The sequence below is a fragment of the Anopheles arabiensis genome, chromosome 2 (assembly GCF_016920715.1).
Source record: "Anopheles arabiensis isolate DONGOLA chromosome 2, AaraD3, whole genome shotgun sequence".
Lineage (NCBI taxonomy): Eukaryota > Metazoa > Arthropoda > Insecta > Diptera > Culicidae > Anopheles > Anopheles arabiensis.
The window spans coordinates 61,618,239-61,640,349 of NC_053517.1; the positions used below are offsets into that span (position 1 = coordinate 61,618,239).

General features: G+C 38.5%; 1 protein-coding gene across 1 annotated transcript in view; it reads left to right on the forward strand.

Annotated features, from left to right (window-relative positions):
- LOC120893274 (WW domain-containing adapter protein with coiled-coil homolog) overlaps positions 1–21,779 on the forward strand; it is a 29,121-nt gene extending 7,342 nt beyond the window's left edge. Inside the window, 1 exon segment of the mRNA XM_040295070.1 lies at positions 21,507–21,779. Within this exon segment, the coding sequence (XP_040151004.1) occupies positions 21,507–21,588 (82 nt within the window). The 3' untranslated portion in view covers positions 21,589–21,779.
- The last annotated feature ends 332 nt before the right edge of the window (positions 21,780–22,111 follow it).

Below are 22,111 nucleotides of genomic sequence, written 5' to 3' on the forward strand. Positions count from 1 at the left end.
ATGGCTGTTGTTTTACAGGAAATCCGTTCTTCGCAGATTTTTATGTTTTCTCCAGTGGCTGGTTGGTCCATGACATCCGGTTACCCTTTTAAAAAGGTGTGTGATGACATCTGTTAATCAACAATTGATAGCAGATGCAAAATATCTTTGTCACGGGGTTAAGTTAGTGTCATGATGCTAAACCACCAAAAGCAATATTTTTAAAGCTTTTATCGTCGTTTTATCATTAGTGCTTTGCTCATATTAAGCTTCCGAAAATATAAAGATTGCATATTTAAATAGCTTACGCTCCATAGTAGTCAAATTAGATCCACAAACGAGCGCACGATTGAAAATTTGTTTGTACAAATTTGATAAAAAAACATGCCAAAAATGTTTCTCAAATGTGTTGTCACACCTTTAGATTGAATACTTTATTGCTTAATAATTCACTAATAACTTTTATTCATTATTTATGACAAGTGTAAATCTTTCACGTAATACCCGTCTTTACTCACCATCTTCTAGATCAGGGGTCTCCATCTTCCAGATCAGGGGCCGCATTGCTTCACAATCAACATTGTTAAGGGCCATTTTGACGCTACCTTTAAAATGAGTGGAAGTTCAAATCTCGTTTTAATAAGAAAATACTAACAAAATAGGGTAAATGTACCAATAGTGGTGCAATTTGTAGTGGTACCAACGTGTTTTAATAGATTTAAAGTGTCAGGAAGGACAATTTCTGAATATTTTAACACATAACAATTGGAATATGTTTTATCATCGCAATCACAACCATTTTTATTCTGAAATACATCAAATTTACGAAAAAATACATATTTTTGTGACTGCTTCGTTGTACCTATAATGGTGGTATGGTTCCTATAGTCGTCGTATTGTGTTCCTATAGTGGTGGTAAACAAAGATGCATCAAAAACGGTGTATAATATCAATGAAACTTAGTTTCGAAGCTGTTTTCGTATGAATATCAAGGATTACTGCCGTAGTATAGGTTTTTGCGTAATTTAATCGTAAAAAAATGTATAAATTTGATCGACGAAACTATTGACTAAAGTACTGCATCACACTTGTCGTCAACCTACACACGGAAGAGTGTGCTTGATTTGAAGTCAATTTTTCATTCAGCCATATAAGCGAATTTTGGCCTGTTTTTGGTAAATTACCTACATAAAACTCATTTCTGTTGCTTCTTTTAGTGAAAACAGTACGACATGTCAAAAATATCCCCTCAAAAAATCTACAACGACCCGTTTTTATTGATTTTACAACTATAACCACTATAGGAACATGCCTGTTTTGTGTACCTTTAATGGCACTATGGTGAAAAACACTTTAAAATGCATAAATATGGTCAAAAGGCAAATAATTTTAGTAAAACAATAACATTTCATAACAGTTATGTTTCAAAACTAGTAATTGCGTGGTTATGTGGTCATTTAGAACGTTAACAGAAAAATGAGTTTCGTTATGAAATCCTAAGGATTTTGGAAAAATGTTGACACATTTCACAAATAGTGGATTTTTCGGTCACTAAGTAACGGAATGGCCCCATTAAACTTTTAAATCTTTTGCAAAAGGCTTAAGAACATTGCACACTAACGTAAATAACTCAATTACATGTAATTTGCCGTATGAAGCGCATTTTAGCGCAATACCACCACTATTGGTACTACCACCACTATAGGTACATTTACCCTATATCAAATTTCTGGAGCTTTCTTTTATTGAATTTTGATTTTCGTCTTTCAGAAGTAAACCAATAAAATTTGATTAATTAGTTAGAAAAGAAAGCTATTTAACTTAACTTTTACCCAGTCATCGCGGGCCTCATTAAAGGCTCTTGAAGGCTGCTAGCGGCCCGCGGGCCGTAGTTTGGAGAGATGCTCTAGATCGAGATTTTTGAAAACGCTTTTTGATATAATAATTTGGAAATGAAGTATCGATGACCGGCACACAAAGTATAGTGAACCGGGAAAACCTAAAAAAATCCGGGAAAACCGGGTAAAAACCTGGAATTTAAAATACTGATTCCAGTGGCCACTCTGTATAGGAATCTTTTGGGATTCATGAATCTTTCGAGATGCAAGAATCGTTCGAGGTTCTTGAATCTTTGAATATATATGAATCTTTGAAATTCATAAACCTTTCCAACCGAGATTCAGATTCTTTGAATCATTCCAAAGATTCATTCAGATTCATGAATCTGAATAAGATTTACCCAACACTAGTTCATTTTCCATTTTTAATCACAAATCACAAAAATCACAGTTTTCATGATGTACAGTTTTCATGATGTATATTAATTTTGAATAGTGTCCGATTTTAAATACCAAGCACTGTATGCAACAGTTTACTGTAAACAAATGTTGCCATAAGTTGAGAGATAAAATATCTTTCCATTATGTAGGAGGTTAGGTAACTGTTGAAATCGTATCTACACCGTCCATTGGGTTGCTAGGCTCAACGAGAAGTGTCGGGTATTATTAGACATTACTTTCTTTACAGTTCTACCCTATAATATAATATGCTATACAGCAATTATCCGTAGTACGTGGTTCCTCTAAATTTGAAGCCTCCATGTGTTTTTTTGAAAATATTTTAATGTTTTAAAAATTGTATGCTCTTTTTAAATTTCACGAATGTTCAAAAGGTATGATGCATCGAATTTGTGCAAAAGATGCCTGTTTTACAAAATATTTGGTTTGACAAAATAAAAATATTTAATTCAGTACTCTGTTTCGATATTTTTCGACCCTCGAACCAGTAGTATAATCTATTTGTCCATAGGAATTCGCTATACGCGAAAACTCAAAATACACTATTGTGCTCGGTCCCGTACGATGGCGTATATCGTATGACAGTATTTTAAAACCGCTATAATCTTAAATCTACAATAATGAATATAAAACTTTCCTCCTCTTTGGAAATAATAGATCCAGTCTTCGAGGCGCTGGCCCGGACTTTGCAACCAGCTGGCCCGGAAAACTTAGTTATTCACTAAAAACTAAAACAATTAATTTTTGCTTTGTTACTTGGGATAATGGTACCTTTTACGAGACCCCAACAGATAGCACGGAATATTTACGAAGAAAACGGAATATTTTATAAGACTCATGAAAACACCTCAAAGACTGGATCTATTATTTCCTAAGAGGAGGAAAGTTTTATATTCATTATTGTAGATTTAAGATATAAGATATTTTTGTAAATTATAAAATTGTGGGTTGACCCTATCGCTCATTTCGAATGATCCAAATGTTATCTCTATTTTTTATCTGATTTCCCAAGAACATTTTAAATCTTATCATAGTTTGAACGATGCTGTTACGACTATTTCATTAAGTCTTTCTTTTTCATTTCAATGTCTTGTATTATTAGATCATTAGAACTAAAAAAATACTTAATTTTGACTTAAATACTGAAAGTTAAGACTGCTAGTTAAAACCATTTATAGACCTTTAAGATTTGAAGCGCAAATAAAATATCAAAATTAAAGCTTATTGCTATGGTTATATTCTTGGGACGATAATGAAGTCATGATAATGAAATAATATTGTTTAAGATTGATTTTCAAATGTTGTCTTGATATTTTTATCATGAAATCGCCTGCGTATGAGCAGAAATCGATGCGAAGAAAATTTCACTGTTGAAATACGTTTTAATAATTTGAAATATATCAAAGTGTCTCAATTGTTGACGACGAAACCCGGGGCAGGCTACGCGAAGGAAAGATCTTCAGAGTCCTAAACTCCAACCGAAAACAGGTTTATAGAAAAATATGGGTTTCTGCCCAAAAGGAGTTATTGTAACAAATTGTGCAAGTGCTCACGTTTTATGGAAATCTATGCTGCGAAAGTGGCGCAATTGATACAATTACTTTTCGGATGGGGCAGAGTGACCCGGATGAGACCTAAAGCAAGTCCTAGGGAATTAAAAAGAAAATCAAGACGTTCTTCGTTAAGGTTCTCTATTAAATCTGCCTTCCCATAATTGGAGTTGGTTTTATTTATACTCAAAGATGTTATTGTTTTACATTTGGTTTTGGAATCTGTTTTTGTCTCAATTAAAGGTTATTGATTGGTGGTGCAATTTATACATTACTAGCTGGCCCGTAAATCTTAGTTATTCAAAAAAAACTAAAATATTTCATCTTTGCTTTTTCTCTTGGGATAATTGTATCCTTACAGTATCCGATTTTCAAGTATAAACAGCTTGACACCTTATACCAAGTGTCAAAGGGGAATCCTGTCCTATGTATGGGAGTTGTAAAATTGTAATTAAATTAAGCTTAATGTTACATCTGAATATGTTGTAAGTCTTAATACCTATTCTCATACCACCATAAGGTGTGTGCAAAGTTTCGTAGGAAATGATCCAGCCGTTTCGGAGGTAGCTGGCAACAAACACCGTGACACGAGATTTTTATTTATATAGGTATCGGAGTGAAGTGATGGTGATGGCCATTATGTGCCTATGCTGCGCTTTTAGTGTTTGGCGAAAGGGTTTCGCCTGTTCTTGCTACAGAACAGATGTGTTCTACAATCTTTGCCTACCCTGCGCTTTTAAGGTAATCAGTTGCTATGCGTTCTCGATTCACTTAGTAGCTTGCTGCAGTAACGCCTGATTTGCGTTTAATAAGAACGGTCTGGCATGAACTTTTCTTGGCTCACGCTCATCGTTGTTTTCAAGCATCAGGCCGTTTCCAAAAAAAATATGTTTATTTAGGCCAGCGATCTTGTCGATCGCTCATACGATAAGTTACAATTTAAATCTCTTTAAATTAAGCCGTTGCAAATGCAATATTCGTTAAATTGCATATCGTATCAAACCTAACCGTTGCTTAAACAATATTTAAAAAATGCAGATTTATTTTAAACGCACACAATTCGCATCAAAGGCTATTTAAAGGACGTGTCATAATGATCATGATATTATAAGCCTGGAAAGATATTGGAAATGTTTAAATAAAACAATAATAATGGCACATATTGTACATCATCTTTTGTGTAAAGCAATGTTATGCAGAATATGGCAAAATAATTTTTTTTTAACTTTTTGGCATTATTTCGTTATGGGTTTGTGCATTTTCTTAAAATGGTGGGACTGTAAAAGGGTTAAACATACATTGAACGAGGGTCTTGCAGTTTAACATAATAAAACTAGTGTTATTTCGTAAATACATTGTATGATTCACTATTTTTTGGACATATTTAAGGAGAGCAATACACATTCTTTTACAGTCAACTCTCTTTTATTTGAGAGCCGATGGGACTTCGAAATAAGAGCGATTTTTAGAATTAGAGAGAGAGAGAGAGATTAGAGGGAGAACACTGTATTTTACGTAAAAATTTTCACATTCCCGTATTATCTACATAATCAATCAACAATTTGATTGAAATTAGATCAGGTTGTAATGGGGGTCGAGAAGAAACCGCGTAACGCGAGTTTCCGAAGTCGAACCACGCAGTATCCAGTCAAAATAGAGTAAATGTTCGTGTAATGTTTCGATTATTTTATTCAAATTCATTGCCTTTTGACCATATTTACGTATTTTTAAGTGTTTTTTACGATAGTGCCATTATAGGTACACCAAACAGACATGTTTTTATAGTAATCTTAGTTGTAAAATCAATAAAAACAGGTAATTTTAGATTTTTTTCAACGACATTTTCGACATGTCGAACTGTTTTCATTAAAATAAGCAACATAAATGAGTTTTATGTAAGTAATTTCCCAAACAAAGGCCAAAATTCGCTACCTGGTTGAGTTAAAAATCAACTTTAAATCAAGCAAACACTTGTGGGTGTGGGTTGGCGACAGGTTCATACATTTTTACGATCAAATTACGAAAGAAATGAATCTAAAGGCAGTAATATTTGCTATTTACATGAAAACAGCTTCAAACCTAAGTTACATTGATATTATACACTGTTTTGAGGCATCTTTGTTTACCATCACCATAGGAACACAATACGACGACTACCATACAGTATCGGACAGAAAGATAGAACCCTGGTGTTTTCAACGCACCATGCACCCGTTGGGCCAGGTTTATGTGTGATTTGTATGTGTTTGTGGTTTGTATGTGTTTGTGTTTGTGTGTGTGTGTGTGTGTGTGTGTATGTATGTATGTGTGTGTGTGTGTGTGTGTGTGTGTGTGTGTGTGTGTGTGTGTGTGTGTGTGTGTGTGTGTGTGTGTGTGTGTGTGTGTGTGTGTGTGTGTGTGTGTGTGTGTGTGTGTGTGTGTGTGTGTGTGTGTGTGTGTGTGTGTGTGTGTGTGTGTGTGTGTGTGTGTGTGTGTGTGTGTGTGTGTGTGTGTGTGTGTGTGTGTGTGTGTGTGTGTGTGTGTGTGTGTGTGTGTGTGTGTGTGTGTGTGTGTGTGTGTGTGCATGTGTGTGTGTGCATGTGTGTGTGTGTGTGTGAGCCGTTTACGCGTTTGCCGCAAAAGTGCGCGATCGTTCCATTTCGAACTCGATCGTTTTGCGCTTAATGTCAGCAGCGGCCATTCGCTTTCTCATATGGCGCTGATAATCGGTACAATGTTTACCTCGACCCATTGTTACTAACATTGCCTGCTTGGACCGTCACGAACGGGCTGGTTAAAAACTTGGACACGGCTGATCCCGTGCTCTGCCTGCGTTCTACTTCTATACGTGATGAATTACATCGTTGTCGAGCAGCGAAAACATCGCATGGATAAAAACTATCCACGAGTACACGAGTAAGCGTCTTCCCTTCAAAATCGTGAACAGGATACTGCCGCGCTCATGAAACAAAACGCCCATTGAAAAGAACAACTGCGCACCAGCTCAATGCACGCACCAAGTTTTCCATGCGCACACAACGTTCAACGTAGAGATGCACGAAGGCCTTTCAATGGCGTGCACTGGCGAAACACCTGTGAGGGAATGCCGAGTTCATTGCTATTGAGCGCGTGTCCATTTCGCACCGGTGTCGCATTCACATTCATGAAACAGTACACCTGCGTTTTCGTCCGAGGAATAAGCGCTGCTGTCGATGCAAACTTTAGCTTTTATCCAAGTGTAAACGCACGATAATTCACATGATAACACACATTATCAGAATACTTGCAACGCAATATGACATCATGGCAAGCTACGTTTTTCAGACACAAACCCGCGCACTTGCAAATACACATTAAAAAGCACACTCTTTCTACTAGTACACACACACACACACACACACACACACACACACACACACACACACACACACACACACACACACACACACACACACACACACACACACACACACACACACACACACACACACACACACACACACACACACACACACACACACACACACACACACACACACACACACACACACACACACACACACACACACACACACACACACACACACACACACACACACACACACACACACATACATACACACACAAACACAAGTAACGTGGCAAAACAGTGCACACCAGGGTTCTATCTTAATGTCCGATACTGTACCTACCACCATTATAAGAACAAGGGAGCAGTCACAAAATATGTATTTATTCGTAAATTTGCTGTGTTTCATGATAAAAATAGCTGTGATTGCGAAGATAATACATATTCCAACTGTTGTAATCCATTAAAATACATCTGTACCACTACAAATTGCACCACTATTGTTACATTTACCCTAACTAAATTATTTGAGTTGATATTGAATCCGCTGTCGCCTTCTTGGGTTACTCCCCATCGAAGAAAGACATTCCCACATCCGTGCAAGTTTCATCTCAGCTCTCCTGTTAAATGAACTTGACGTCCCATCCTTCTTATCCGCCATTCCTCTCAATGCACCCTCTTGTCGCCTTCGTGACAGACCTCCCCTATCCATCCCATCCCGCAAGACCCGCTACAGTTCGAATGATCCCAATTGACATTTTCGAGTTCTAAAATCGGGGTTTTGAGCTATTTCCCTTAAACAGGCACCTTAAACTTCCCTTAAACTGCACCAGTTTAAGAAACCTTTATAACAAGCCTCTTAAAATCGAGAGTGAAGTGTATTTTTCGATGCTTTTTTTCTATCATTTGGGAAATAACGTTTCGAATGCTTATTACTGGTCGTATAGTTTATTTTATATAAAAAATCATCGAATTTTCACCAAATAACGCCGTACGAAATGTACAGTATCGGACAGAATGATAGGACCCTAGTGTTTTCAACGCAGCATGCACCCGTTGGGACAGGTTTATGTGTGTGGTTTGTGTGTTTGTGTTTGTGTGTGTGTGCATGTGTGTGAATGTGTGTGTGTACATGTGTGTGTGTGCATGTGTGTGTGTACATGTGTGTGTGTGTGCATGTGTGTGTGTGTGTGTATGTATGTTTGAATGTGTATTGGTGTGTGTGTTTGTTTCACAAGTATGTCGTTTCGGATAGATTTGTTAGTAGTTTTTTTGTGTTTTGGGTTAGGTTTTTGTTGTAATTAGCAGGACCACCGCCCTCGCGAGCAGTGATCCCTATTCAAAAATGCAATAAGCTCAGTTTTTTATCTTATTGCCGTCGCCCACGATGACATTTATCATGCGTTGACGCATCGACATCACCATATTCTGGATCGTTTTAGGTGGAATTTTGCTCCACACCTCTTGCATGTGATCGAAGAGGTGATCCAGATCTTCCGGTATGTTTTTACCCAGCCTCTTCTTGAATATTGCCCAGAGGTTCTCAATGGGATTGAGATCCGGGCTAAGGGCAGGCCACTTCATTGTTTTGACATTGCTGTCAGCAAGCCAAGTTTGGACAGTCCCGGAAGTATGCTTAGAATCGTTGTCTTGCATAAACATCCAAGACCGAGGAAGGTTATTCCTTCCGACCGAGGAATGTCTCGATACCCAAAACGATTTAAATTACCGTGGATTCGAACCAACGGACCCATCCCATAGTAGGAGAAGCATCCCACACCATGAGACTATCACCGCCATGCTTGAAAGTTTTGAAGCAGTATTTCGGATCAAGAGCACAATTAACAGGGCGCCGAACCAACCTGCGTCCGTCCGACCCCTGTCGATTGAATTTCGACTCGTCTGACCACAAAACCCTGCGCCAATCCTCCTCATCGAAGAACATGTGCTCAATTGCAAATAACACCCGTGCGTTTTTATGCGCAGGTGTTAAATTGGGCACTTTGCGTGGCACTGTGCGAGTAGCCCGGCACTGACCAATCTTCGCTGAACTGTTCTCGGCGTCACCGCCAATTTCAGTCTGCCTCGGATCTCTGGTGCCGAGCTAAACGGATGTTTCTTAGATATGTTTACGATTTTACGGTCTTCCTCCGCCGTGGTCTTCCGAGGACGTCCGGGTGACTTGCGCGTTTCGGTTGTCCGAAGCGCGTTTGCCACAAAGGTGCGCGATCGTTCCATCACGAACTCGATCGTTCTGCGCTTAATGCCAGCAGCCGCCATTCGCTTAATGATATGGCGCTGATAATCGGTACAATGTTTACCTCGACCCATTGTTACTAACATTGCTTGCTTAGACCGTCAAGAACACACTGGATAAAAACTTGGCCACGACTGATGCCGTGCACTGCCTGCGTTCTGCTTTTATACGCGATGAATCACATCGTTGTCGAGCAGCAAAAAAGCGTATGGATAAAAACTATCAATGAGTACGCGAGTGAGCATCTACCCATTCAAAACCAGAACAGAATACTGCCGCGCTCATGAAACAAAACGCCCATTGAAAAGAACACCTGCGCGCTTGCTCAATGCACACACAAAGTTTCCCATGCGCACGCAACGTTCAACGCAGAGATGCACGCAGGCCTTTCAATGGCGTGCACTGGCGAAACACCTGTGAGGGAATGCCGAGTTCATTGCTATTGTGCGCGTTTCCATTTCGCACCGGTGTCGCATTCACATTCATGAAACAGCACATCTGCGTTTTCGTCCGAGGAATAAGCGCTGCTGTCGATGCGAACTTTAGCTTTTATCAAAGTGTGAACGCACGCTGTTTCACATGATAACACACATCATCAGAATGCTTTCAACCGAATATGAAATCATGTCAAGCTACGTTTTTCAGACAAAAACCCGCGCACTCGCACACACACACACACACACACACTCACACACACACACACTCACACACACACACACACACACACACACACACACACACACACACACACACACACACACACACACACACACACACACACACACATACACACACACATACACACATAAACACAAGTAACGTGGCAAAACACGTGCACGGTGCGTTGAAAACACCAGGGTTCTATCTTAATGTCCGATACTGTACCTTATTTTTTCGCCAAATATTGAAGCAAATTACTCTAAAACGAATTGGACGCCATCTTGATCCAATAGAAGAAGGTCATTCGCACGCACAAACGAAATTTTGATACTTTCTACACGGTTTATCACACACAAAATCACACTTTTTGGTATCTCGAGCACCAAAATTTAGAACAAATCACTTGGGATCCTTTTCTCCGAGCTCTATCGGCTTTCAACAACTTATATCACTTATTTGACTTCGATGTCCCAGTGTCCCGTTTCCGTTCAGCGTTACACCTGTTTCCAGCTACGTTCGAATCACTAACCGCCTGCTTCGAATCGCTTGCCACTACGATCGAATGCGTGCATCCCCAGTTGAATCGCGTGCCAGTACGGTTGAATCGCGTTCCACTATGGTCGAATCATATGCCATTGGATTTCTGAAAGCAAGAGCATAGTAAACTGTTTGTTTACGTTTGAAAGCTGTTTCTTTCTTCGCCAACGGCATTTCGTTTGTAAAATACTAATAAAAGGGAATTATTCTCTGATTATAGGCAAACCCCACGAATATTGGTTGAAACCATGGATTTTACCATCAAAAACGAACACCGAATATTAGTTGAAAACAAGGATTTTACCATCAACAAGGAACCACGAGTATTCGTTAATAACAAGGATTTCACGTGTAATCAGTGAATAATTACCTTTTATTAGAATTTTACAAACGAATTGGCATTGGCGACGAAAGAAGCAGCTTTAAAACGCAAACAAACAGTTTGCTATGCCCTACCTTTCAGAAATCCAATGGTAGCGGCATACGATTCGATCGTAGTGGCACACGATTCGACCGTAGTGGAACGCGATTCAACCATGGTTGCACGCATTCGATCGTAGTGGCATGCGATTCGAAGCAGGCGATTGGCGATTCGATGCAAATGGCACGAGATTCGAACGTAGATGGAAACAGGTGTATTTTGCCTTGTATTATAGACTCCTTCCTTATCTATCATGTAGCCGCAGTTCTCAATCTTGTCCTCTGAAATTTTGCATATTTTTTTATTTGTTAGCATATTGTGATGATTAAATCGTTTGATTACTTGTCGCGTAATCTTTGTAGGGGAAGGTAGGTAAAGACGGACACGTTAAGGGAAATGGTAAAAATCTAGGGATATATAAGTGCAACGACCATGAGAAGGTGTATATATTATCTTACACTCCTGTTTTATCAGAAAATGTGTTGAAACTTTTAAGTTTCCATCGATTTTTGCGTTTTTTATGTAAGAAAAACATGATTTTTTTCGTGCGGTTTTGAAATGTTCGGGTAAGACGGACACCTGATATGGGAAAGATGGATACCATGAAGGGTAAGATGGACACCTGTAGAAAACGTTGGAAAGCGAAGAGGTTTACAGTATTTTAACAAATTCTATCGCTTTCCACGTCCTGGTACGTTTATAAACCAATTCTTGGCCTATTGCAACGACGATTCATTCAGCCGTGGTTTTAGGAATTGTAAGCACCGCTTCTAATAGAACGTAGAATGCAGAATCTAAGGCATCTTTTTTAATATCGCGCACTAACAGTGGAGGTTGCATCAGCTCACAGAACAACAATTTAAAACTTTGCTTTAGGAAATTATTCCGCGAAAAGACCACGACTCCAGTATTTTTTTGAGGAACTCGTTAGTAGTTAAAGCCATTTTCCACCATGTCAAAATTCAACATTTGATATCGTAATCCCACAGAATTTCTCATCTATTCCTGAACGATGTCGTATCAATGCCTCATCTTTTCGTCTGAAGCTCCTTATCAGCTACTATTTCGACCGGTGTTTCATTTCTCGCTTATTTCAATACTTTCTCTAGTTGCCGATTGGTTTATAACTTTGGAATATCCGTATTTAAGGTATTTGAAGAAATCAATACATCACCAATTGCAGGGCTGTTACAGCTAGCGCGGATTTTGCGTTTCGCGCGGATTTTGCGGAAATAATAAAAATTATCTTCAAAATCGTCATTATTTGTTAAAAAAAACTCGAGAAGGTTTCCGAGACGGAGGTATTCTCGAAAAAGAGGTTATTTGGACCATACACGCAGTAATAAAGAATGAATCGTTCAACACCGCTGAAAAAGACACCAAGGTGTTACGCGCGATAGCGCCAAATGATTTGAAGGGTTTCAGTTTATATCGGCAGAAAATGAACAGCAAGTTGGTTCGAAAAAGAGGATTCCAGCTAGTTGACACAGGATCATGCCCAGCCCATATCATACACAATGCTGTTAAGTATGCCTTGAAAGAGTTTGGTGGATTGAGGTGTCTGAGTGGGCGAAGGTAGTTTAATACTATTTTAATGTACCATCCAAGTGGGAAGAATTCGAAAAAAGTTGCAAGGAAAAACCAAAAAAGTTCGTAAAATTTGTTGAAACACGTTGGGTAATGTTAGGCAATGCATCGCAGGTCCTACTAGCGAACATAGACGAACTTTTTGCATTGAAAGCCAACTTGACTCACTCGGAAAGGAAAACAAATAGTTATCATGAAGAGGTTATTGTTAGGATACTGTCTATAAAAGGTATCAAGTCCGTAATTGAGTTCAATTAATTAAATTAAATTAAGGAAAAGTTAATTAAATTTCTGGAAACCAATGATTTTGTACTTTTTCAAATTTACGAATATATAAAATCTTTTATGTCGTGTTAGTTAACAAACATTTATGAAGTCGAAAAGCTAGAGACTGTTTTTGAAACTAAACATTTGGACTTAGTCTTCTTCTTCTTCTTCTTTGGCTCAACAACCGATGTCGGTCAAGGCCTGCCTGTACCACTTGTGGGCTTGGCTTTCAGTGACTAATTAATTTCCCCCCATAGCAGAATAGTCAGTCCTACACTCTTAAAAAAGTTTGCCGAATCTCGGTTAATTTTTGCCGAGATCTGCACAACTGAGATCTCGGCAAGGATCTCGGTTAAATTTCTGTTGCCGACATCTCGGTTAATGACATTTTGTTTTGACGTTTAACCGAGATTTTCGGTTAGAGCAAATCGAGATTTCGGCTAAATATAAAAACATTTTATCTTTATTTTAGTGGTTTTATTTGCGTATCAAGTGGGTTTATTTAGGTAACATAAATAAACAATATTATTTGCTGGGAGAAATAGTCATAGCAGTCTGAGCCCATGATGATGGCCGGTGTACACCTTCTGCAGCATGATGTCACCATCGTGCCCCTTACTGTTGCAGGACGGCAGAAAGTCACCTTAATCTTATGAGATTTCTGGTGTGATGGGAAGCGTAGGGACAGGCGTCGGTTCAACCGCCGGATGGGGCACAGCGTTTGGATGTGGTATATGTACAGGAAAATGAGCCGGGCAAGGAGCGGGCACTGGTACAGGCACGGTTCTGTAAAGTGGGCAGAGTGAAACAAGTCTGAGTGAACCCTGTTTAGATTTTACGTGGTCGAGTGTTGATACTTACTTACTCGTGTAGGTGACTGGAAATGAATCCTGGAAGTCTGAACGGCCTGGCTAAGGTTGAACCAATCGGATTAGCTTCCACATATGATCCTTCAATAGAGATTGCTCCGAGCGACGCTCTGAAGAGCACCGGTTGCGTGCGCTGATAAAGTTTCCTAGCCCCAACCCCGTTCCATACCCGTGCTCGATCGCACGCTACTGACACTCGGTTTTTTTTTTTTCACGCTGAGAGACTCATTTTCACTTATATTTTTACACTTTTAATTTTGCATCACAACATCACTCCGAAAGGTTTTCGTTTCATTAGCACGAGAATAGCCGGTCTCGTAGTACAGTCGTCAACTCGTACGACTTAACAACATGCCCGTCATGGGTTCAATCCCCAAATAGATCGCGCCGCCATACGTAGGACTGACTATCCTGCTATGGGGGGGAAACAATTAGTCACTGAAAGCCAAGCCCACAAGTGGGTACAGGCAGGCCTTGACCGACATCGGTTGTTGAGCCAAAGAAGAAGAAGAAGAAGCACGAGATTAACACAATGGCGAATGACAGATAGAATACCGAGCCTCGGCTAATCCAAATAGTAAAGCTGAAATCTCGGTTATTTTGACGGACGAGCTCGGTGACAGCTGTGTTAACGTATGTTCTCGGCAAGTTGTGTTGCCGAGTTTCGGTTCAAATATTTATTTAACTGATATTTCAGTTTTAAATGGTACTGATTTTCGGCTACTGGGATTTTTCAACTGACATATCAGCAAGAATCGAAAGAGCCGTCGGATTTCGGCAGTATTTTTAACCGAGGTCGTGAAATATTTTTAAGTGTGTACGTATGGCGGCACGGTCTATTTGCAGATGGAATCCATGACGGGCATGTTGTTAAGTCGTACGAGTTGACGACTGTACTACGAGACCGGCTAACTTAGGCAGTGGATTAAAAAAAGTTGACGAGATATTTTTGCCCAGTTGTTTATCTAAGTATGAGACAAATGAACAGGTCATAACCACTGTTAAAAAAGGTATGAAAAAGTATGTGGTAAAATTAATAACATATTTGCATGAGAATAACATTCCCCACAAATTTTATTTCCATCTCGTCTCATACATGAAACCTACAAAGGTTTTCTCCATTAAAGCAGAGGAAAAAATGTTGAAACTAGCTGAAATGGTCGACTCGACAAAGTTTGTGTTTTTGAAGAAATTGTGGTACTAACAAATTTGAAGCATTTCCTTCCACCTTATAATGATAGTTTGGAGTTTTATGCTGTTCTTTTCGGCAGCATAATTTCATTGAACTCAAAAAACTGTTCCAAATTGTCATCACCATTTCCCATTCCAATGCTGAGGCTGAACGACGCTTCTCGTCTTCCAAATTGGTGATGATAGTAAAAAGCTCATGTATGTTAGAACTCTTCAACCATCAAAAAAACATAATCAATGGATTGCAATTTTTCAAATATGATATATAAAAGTTTATTCCATCAAAGAATTATTATTAAAAGCAAAACTGGCTAGGCACACAACGAAAAAAATGAAAAAGAATAACAAGAAAAGAAGAATGCAGATTTAGGATTGAGCAGCAAGAAAAAGGAAGTTGAAGAACAGAACAATGTAGTTCCCTGATTCAACAAAAAATCCCTGATTCAATAATTATATGTGTTGCTTTCGTATAAGCGCGGAGTTTAAGTTTTGGCGCGGATTTCAAAAGCCTGGCGCGGATTTCGCGGTTTTCAAATTGAGACTTCTGTATCAGCCCTGCAATTGATATAAGAAATAATATAAAATAAAATGAACAAATTTGGTGTCCATCTTTCCTTACGACTAGGTGTCCGTCTTTCCCGCTTTGGTGTCAGGATGTTTAAACCACCTGAAAACAATATTTAGTATTGCTGTCGCCAGTTTTTTCATTAATGATCACGACAACTCATTCATGAAATAAAACTTCCAGAAATATAAACAATACAAGTTGTAGAGCTTAAGATCCGTAGTAGTCAAATTAGATCCACAAGGGTGCACATTATTGAAAATTTATTTTGTTCGTGTATTTAAACAATTTTGCATATATTATGCCAAAAATGTTCTCAAATGTATTGTTTTACTTTAAGTTATGATGCTGCATTGTTGATTTTTTGAAAAATTACCATTTTGATGCATATATGAGAAGTGTCCATCTTCCCCACAGTGTCCGTCTTCACCTACCTTCCCCTAAATGTTCCGTATCGTTTGGTGTATCATTTGGTGTAGATTTTTCCATCACCTAAGAATACTGTAATCCCTGGTATGCCTTAAAGAATTGAAGCTAATCTTTTAAATATGACTGGAGCAGAGGCAAAACCCCATGCATAACCCTAGTGAGATGATTAAGTCCCACGTGAGTATTTTACGTTAGTAAGTGTTAATCTTTCTCCCTGATTTTCATTTTTGAGTATGCATGGGCAATCGTTGTCGGTCAAGACTGGCCAGTACCACTAGTGGGCTTGGTTTTCAGTGACTTTTTGATTACCCATAGCATAGCACTTACTATCCTACACGTCTGGGATCACGGTCCATTCGGGGTTTGAACCCATAACGGGCATGTTATTGATTCATACGAGATGACGCCTTTACCACTGGACCGGCATCAATTAATATTTCATTGTTAATTGTTAGCTTGTAATCTCCACACAATCTTATTTTGTTACCCGGTTTCCTAACTGGTACTATTGAGGTTGCCCATTAGTTTTTCTCTACCTTCACTAGTATGCTTATTGCTCCAATTATGAACAATCGTAGTTTATTTATGCCCGCCTTTGTATTAATTTTCGCTTCATCAATTCCTACGACTGAACTTTTTCCTCCGCAAGAGCTTATCAGTTTTACGTCCGTTTGTACGAGCTTAATTTTTTAAGATATTTCGCTTTATCATGGTCGTTAATTAATATAACAGGCGAACGACTGTCTACCTAAAACTTAACATGTAATTTTACAATCTGATTTTTTTTGCTATCTTTTACATTATCTACTTGCAGAATATTTTTTATGAATTTGATTTCCGTTAAGCATTACGAGGGTTGTTATGTTTATGTTATTTTAAATAATCTTTATGTTTCATTCATAAATTATGTTTTTTTTGCGGTGTTATTCGTCGAAAAGGTCAATATTGCAATTTTTGTGGATTGAAAAAAAAAGGCAAAATTAGGTTTTTAGTATGTTACATATCGCACTTTTATACCTGCTATAATTATAACTGCTGAAGTTATTGCCAAAAAAACTGCCTAGGCTCTCGCAAGCTATTAAATGTGAGGGTGCTGGGGATGTAAACTTGTATGGCATGGGAGCCCTCACGCACTCGCAAATCACTGTGAATTGCATGGCGGGTCTGCTGTATCCTGAGTGTCCTAATCCTTAAGTTGCTCCACGAGGTTTGCTATCCTTCTCACTCTTTGGGCTAAAATTTATACACCGTCGTTAACTGTTTTCAATGAGAATGCGATTTGCTTTGCTTTACCAAATGTTAAATCTTCTTCAGTTATTGGCCTCGCATGGATCATTTTATTGGGTAAACCGAACACAAATTGGTTTCGCAAAACCTTTCTGCAAATATTCACCATACGCACAGTTTTCAGTTTCACGTTGTAACGGTGCCACGAACTCGGTGAATCTTTCTTCTTCCTTTGTGTACGTTATCGGAACTTCCAATGGTTTTGGGTCGAAATGATTGTAAAACGCGCTGACGATTTGGTCGTACGTTTTCGCCTTCGGTTCATCCAGCGAGAGTAAGCCACACACAAATGTTGTACGTCTCACTGCCCATGTAATGCAGGATCGTCTACTCGTCGTCAGTATGTCCACTTTCTCCACTTTTAATACTTTGGTAGCACTAGCGAAACGCTCCACCCATTTTTTCCAAGTTGTCTTCTTGTGCACAAACCGTGCGATATTGAATGTTGCAATTGTCGAATCGTTTTTTTCATTCGTGGCGACTATGGGCTTCGAACGACGAGATCCGATCGCCCCGGTTGTCAGAAGGCTCACTTGGCGCTCAGTTTTAAAATAACGTACCATTGAGAGACCGTAAGAAGCGCGTGAAAGAATGAGTTCTACCTGCCGGGGTCGAACGTTCCCGTTTGTATGGGGAGAAATGCGCGAGGTTTTGCGCTGCAGATTTGGAACGAATGTTTTTTTCAATGTAACGTTTTGCTTTAAACTAGTTAATTTGGCCCGGTTGCAGAATTTCGCTACAGAACCTTAAACGTGTATACCGACTACAGGGCACATTTAAAGGTTTTCATGCACATGTAGATAAACAATTCAGTTCTCTTTTGATATCTTTTTATTAATACTCTATATGACCGTGTTGCTATCTTGGTACAGGTATGTATCTATCCAATGCTTATCCACGTTCATAGCCCATACATATTTTTGTTTTATCTACAATATGTGGTAAATATCACTGTTTCCATTACATTAGCAATCATGGTCCACTTTCTTTCTCAGTATGTTTGACTATCGGCTGGAATCGTGGTACAGTCGTCAACTTGTACGACTCTACAACATGCCAATCATGGGTCTAAGTTCCAAATATACCATACGTATGACTAACTATTCTCCTGCTATGGGTTATCAAAATGTTTATGAAAACCAAGTCCCACTGTGGTGCAGGCAGGCCTTGACCGAAAACGGTTGTTGTGGCAAAGAAGATGTTTGACTATTCCGCTATCATTGACCATTTTACGACCACATACGACAGACAAAAATTTAATTTAGTCGTTATTTTTTTGTAGAGACTTTGAGCTGTGATTGGCTACATTCGTCTCTTTTATTAATTTAATCTTGGGGCGGTTCCGTGGTCGTCAACTCGAACAACTCAATAACATGCCCGTCATGGGTTCAAACCCAGAATGGACCGTCCCCCGTAGCAAGGATTGACTATCCGGCTACGTGGTAATGAATAAAGTCTCGAAAGCTTGTAGAGGTTGGCATGTCGTCCTAAGTCGTAAGTCGTAAGCCAAATAGAAGAATAATTTATTCTTTAACTAAAATTTAACAATCTTCTTTGCAAGCCATTTGCTGCTTGCAAATTACCTTATACCGGCTAGTTTCGGTTTACTTAAGCTATCCGTTGATTTTATTGTCTGTTACACTTGTGGGTTTGGTTAGAGTTGTTTATTAAAGTTAATAATATATTAGGATTACATTAATATTATTAATTATAGAGAGTTATTAATAATAGGAATTTTAAAAGTTTACACTGGCAATCGCTGTCTGGAGAGAAGATGGTGTCTATGCTGTGGTCCAATTTGCAGGTGATGCGTTCTGCTGTATAACCATGGCATTCGGTTGAGATGTGACGGATGTTAATGTCGACGCCACAGAAAATTAAGTCGTTCTGAACTTATGGAATAGCTACTATTGAATGTCATGACATGTTCATATGATATATGGGTCCGAGTCACCCATCCACAGGGCTCACTGTCACGGCTTATTATTGACCCGTGCCCCACCTCCTGCAAGACTATTTGTGTACCAAGCAACCATGGATATTCAGGAGTGCTAAATGCTAATAAAACAATTAAATTAACTTCATTTAACTTTGTAGCTTCATCATGTGCTCATATAAAAAAGAACCCCAGACCCAGGAATGTCCTTATTCCGTGTATATTATTATCCCATTACTTTTCCCAATAGGAGTTGCATTTCATTTCAGTTTTATAGTGCAGTTTAGTTGTATTGCCACTGCTGAACCATACAATTATTGTTCCCGCAAGATATACTTTCAAAGGATGAATAAATATTAAAATTCAATTATTCAATTTTTGTTTTTTTCCAAATGTTTAACACAACTCGTACTGAGCCTTATTCAGCAATCTGCGTATGGAGGCTTGATCCATGGGAATTATGAACCTGTTATATGCATGTTTTAAAATTGTTCATTTAGTCCTAGTTATGCATCTCCGATTGTTTCACTATATTGCATTGTATCACGCATTTTTGAGTTAATGTACAATGCACTTGGACGATGGTTCGAAGCAAGTCTTTTTATTTAAACGTTTTGAACTACACAATAAAATATTACTACGCATGATAAAATGGATGGAACGGGGTAGAAACTCTACCACAGAATTATTTAGAATCCCTGGGAATAATTTGATTATTATTGATACACTTTCAACACGTGTGTAGAAGAAAACAATGATGTCTTTTGATTTGAATGCCTGAATGATTCAATCACTATACAATTGCTTGATACCTCGGAGAGTGGAAACACCGCAAAGAAATAAAAATCATCCAAGCACCCATAGTTGGTTAGCAAAACCGTTCTATAGTGAGTAACTTTTCCGTACAGGAAGATCCTATAGTGAACAAACGTCACCTATGAGCGTAACGTGAGCGTCACCTCTTACTTCGTTTTGTATAGGGAGATTTGATACGATTCGTGCAGAACATTCTGATATTGGGGCCCTTCACGATTCTAGTCAGCTTTTTTAGAGTTTGACAGTTGGAGGCTGAAATCATGTGAACACTCCATACAAATCCACACACAAAACTACCCTGCGATCAGGTGGTGGAATCTACCGGAAACTGTTTGTTTACCTGATGATTCAAGGTGGATTTACAAGGTGGCTGCAGTCCAATGGGGGGAAAATGACAGCACTACAGGATCGCCGAACATGTCAACTTCTACGTCCAAAAAATACTACATCTCGCCGACAGGTGCCTGATCAAAACTACAACTCGCTGAACATGTCTATATAATCCTCGAAAACCCTGTAAGCAGTTTTTTGTCTATAATATTTACAGTTTTATTATAGCACCCGCGAATATTTTTAACAGCCTGAAATATAGCTTATATACAACTTGATATTAATAAATCTTTTTAAAGAATCCAAAATAATATATTGAGTTATCATATCTACGAATAATAAATTGAAGAACATTAAATTATTAACAAAACATACAGATTATTGCAGAATTGTAGAAGATAATATTTGAAACCCTCGCAATGTTTAGGGGATCAATATGATTTTTGTCATAGAATTGTATCAAAAGCATTTAATTACTGCTTAATGCACTGCTAAAATGAAACCGGTCTCGTGGTACAGTCGTCAACTCGTACGACTTAACAACATGTCCGTCATGGGTTCAAGCCCCGAATGAACCGTGCCGCCATACGTAGGACTGATTTTTCTGCTAGGGGGGTAATCCATAAGTCACTCAAAGCCAACACCATTAGTGGTACAGACAAGCCTTGACCGGCAACGGTTGTTGAGCTATAAGAAGAAATGCACTGCTTATAAGCTTGCAATGGCCGGCGAAGGTTTATCGTTTATAAGGTTTATTTATCGGAAATTAGCGAGTAGGGTTGTATCGCTTGCGCTTTTTGCTTGGCCTAGCCTAGCCTAGCCTAAAACGACTGGTCGTTAAAATTGGCAAATGGATTCAGTGCGTTCGTGATGCTAACGCCAAGCACTTTTTAACGACTGTTAGTTTTTACCCACTTCTTTAGCGATGCCGGCTATTGAAATTTGTAAAACAATGGAGGAAACTATATGTTCACCTCTATTGGATTTGAATTGAACCAAAATCGTAAATAAATAAACGATGCTCACTAGCAGTTCGGTGCGATGCTTATAACCCATTTCTCATAAAATAAGACCTATTTGTTTAAACATCAACATTATTTATGCATTATTATTTAGTTTAGTTTTCTTTTCACATAACTGTTTTCACATTTTCACTTTTCACATGTATAACTAATATAAAACAATATCTTTTCATTTCAGAATAATGTATCTACGTCAGCAAATTCGTAGATTAGAAGAATCTAAGTCGGAAAATTCATTTATGTCATCAGATGATCTTTAGCATTAACAAAATATAGGATGCTACATGTGTAACGAGACATCAGTAAAAGCGGTGGATATGCAATTAAAATTTGTAATTAAGTTAAGGGAACTTGAATGTAAAGGTGACATTGCGTACATAATTCATAATTCTGAATATGTTCATCCGATGTTGACACAAATATACATATTCAATTAGAAACGAAAAACAAATGCTGTTTTGAGAATATGTTTATTATGCAAAAAATCGATGAATTACGTTTGTGAATTTAGTTTATGACAGCTTCTCTAAGTAAATACAATCAAACGTCTTTTATCCGGGCTCGTCCGGAATCGATCTCGCCTTGGATACTCTAATAACACGGGTTATGGGTCCAAGTATGAGTTTTACTGGGTTTCGAATCATATAATGGAACATCTATCCGGGTATCTATCCTGCCTGCTGGAAAACTTCGTGGCTAGTTCCAGTGTTCAAAAAGGGGGAGAAATCAAATGTATGTAATTACCGTGGCATTACATCGCTCTGTGCCTGCGCTAAGGTTTTC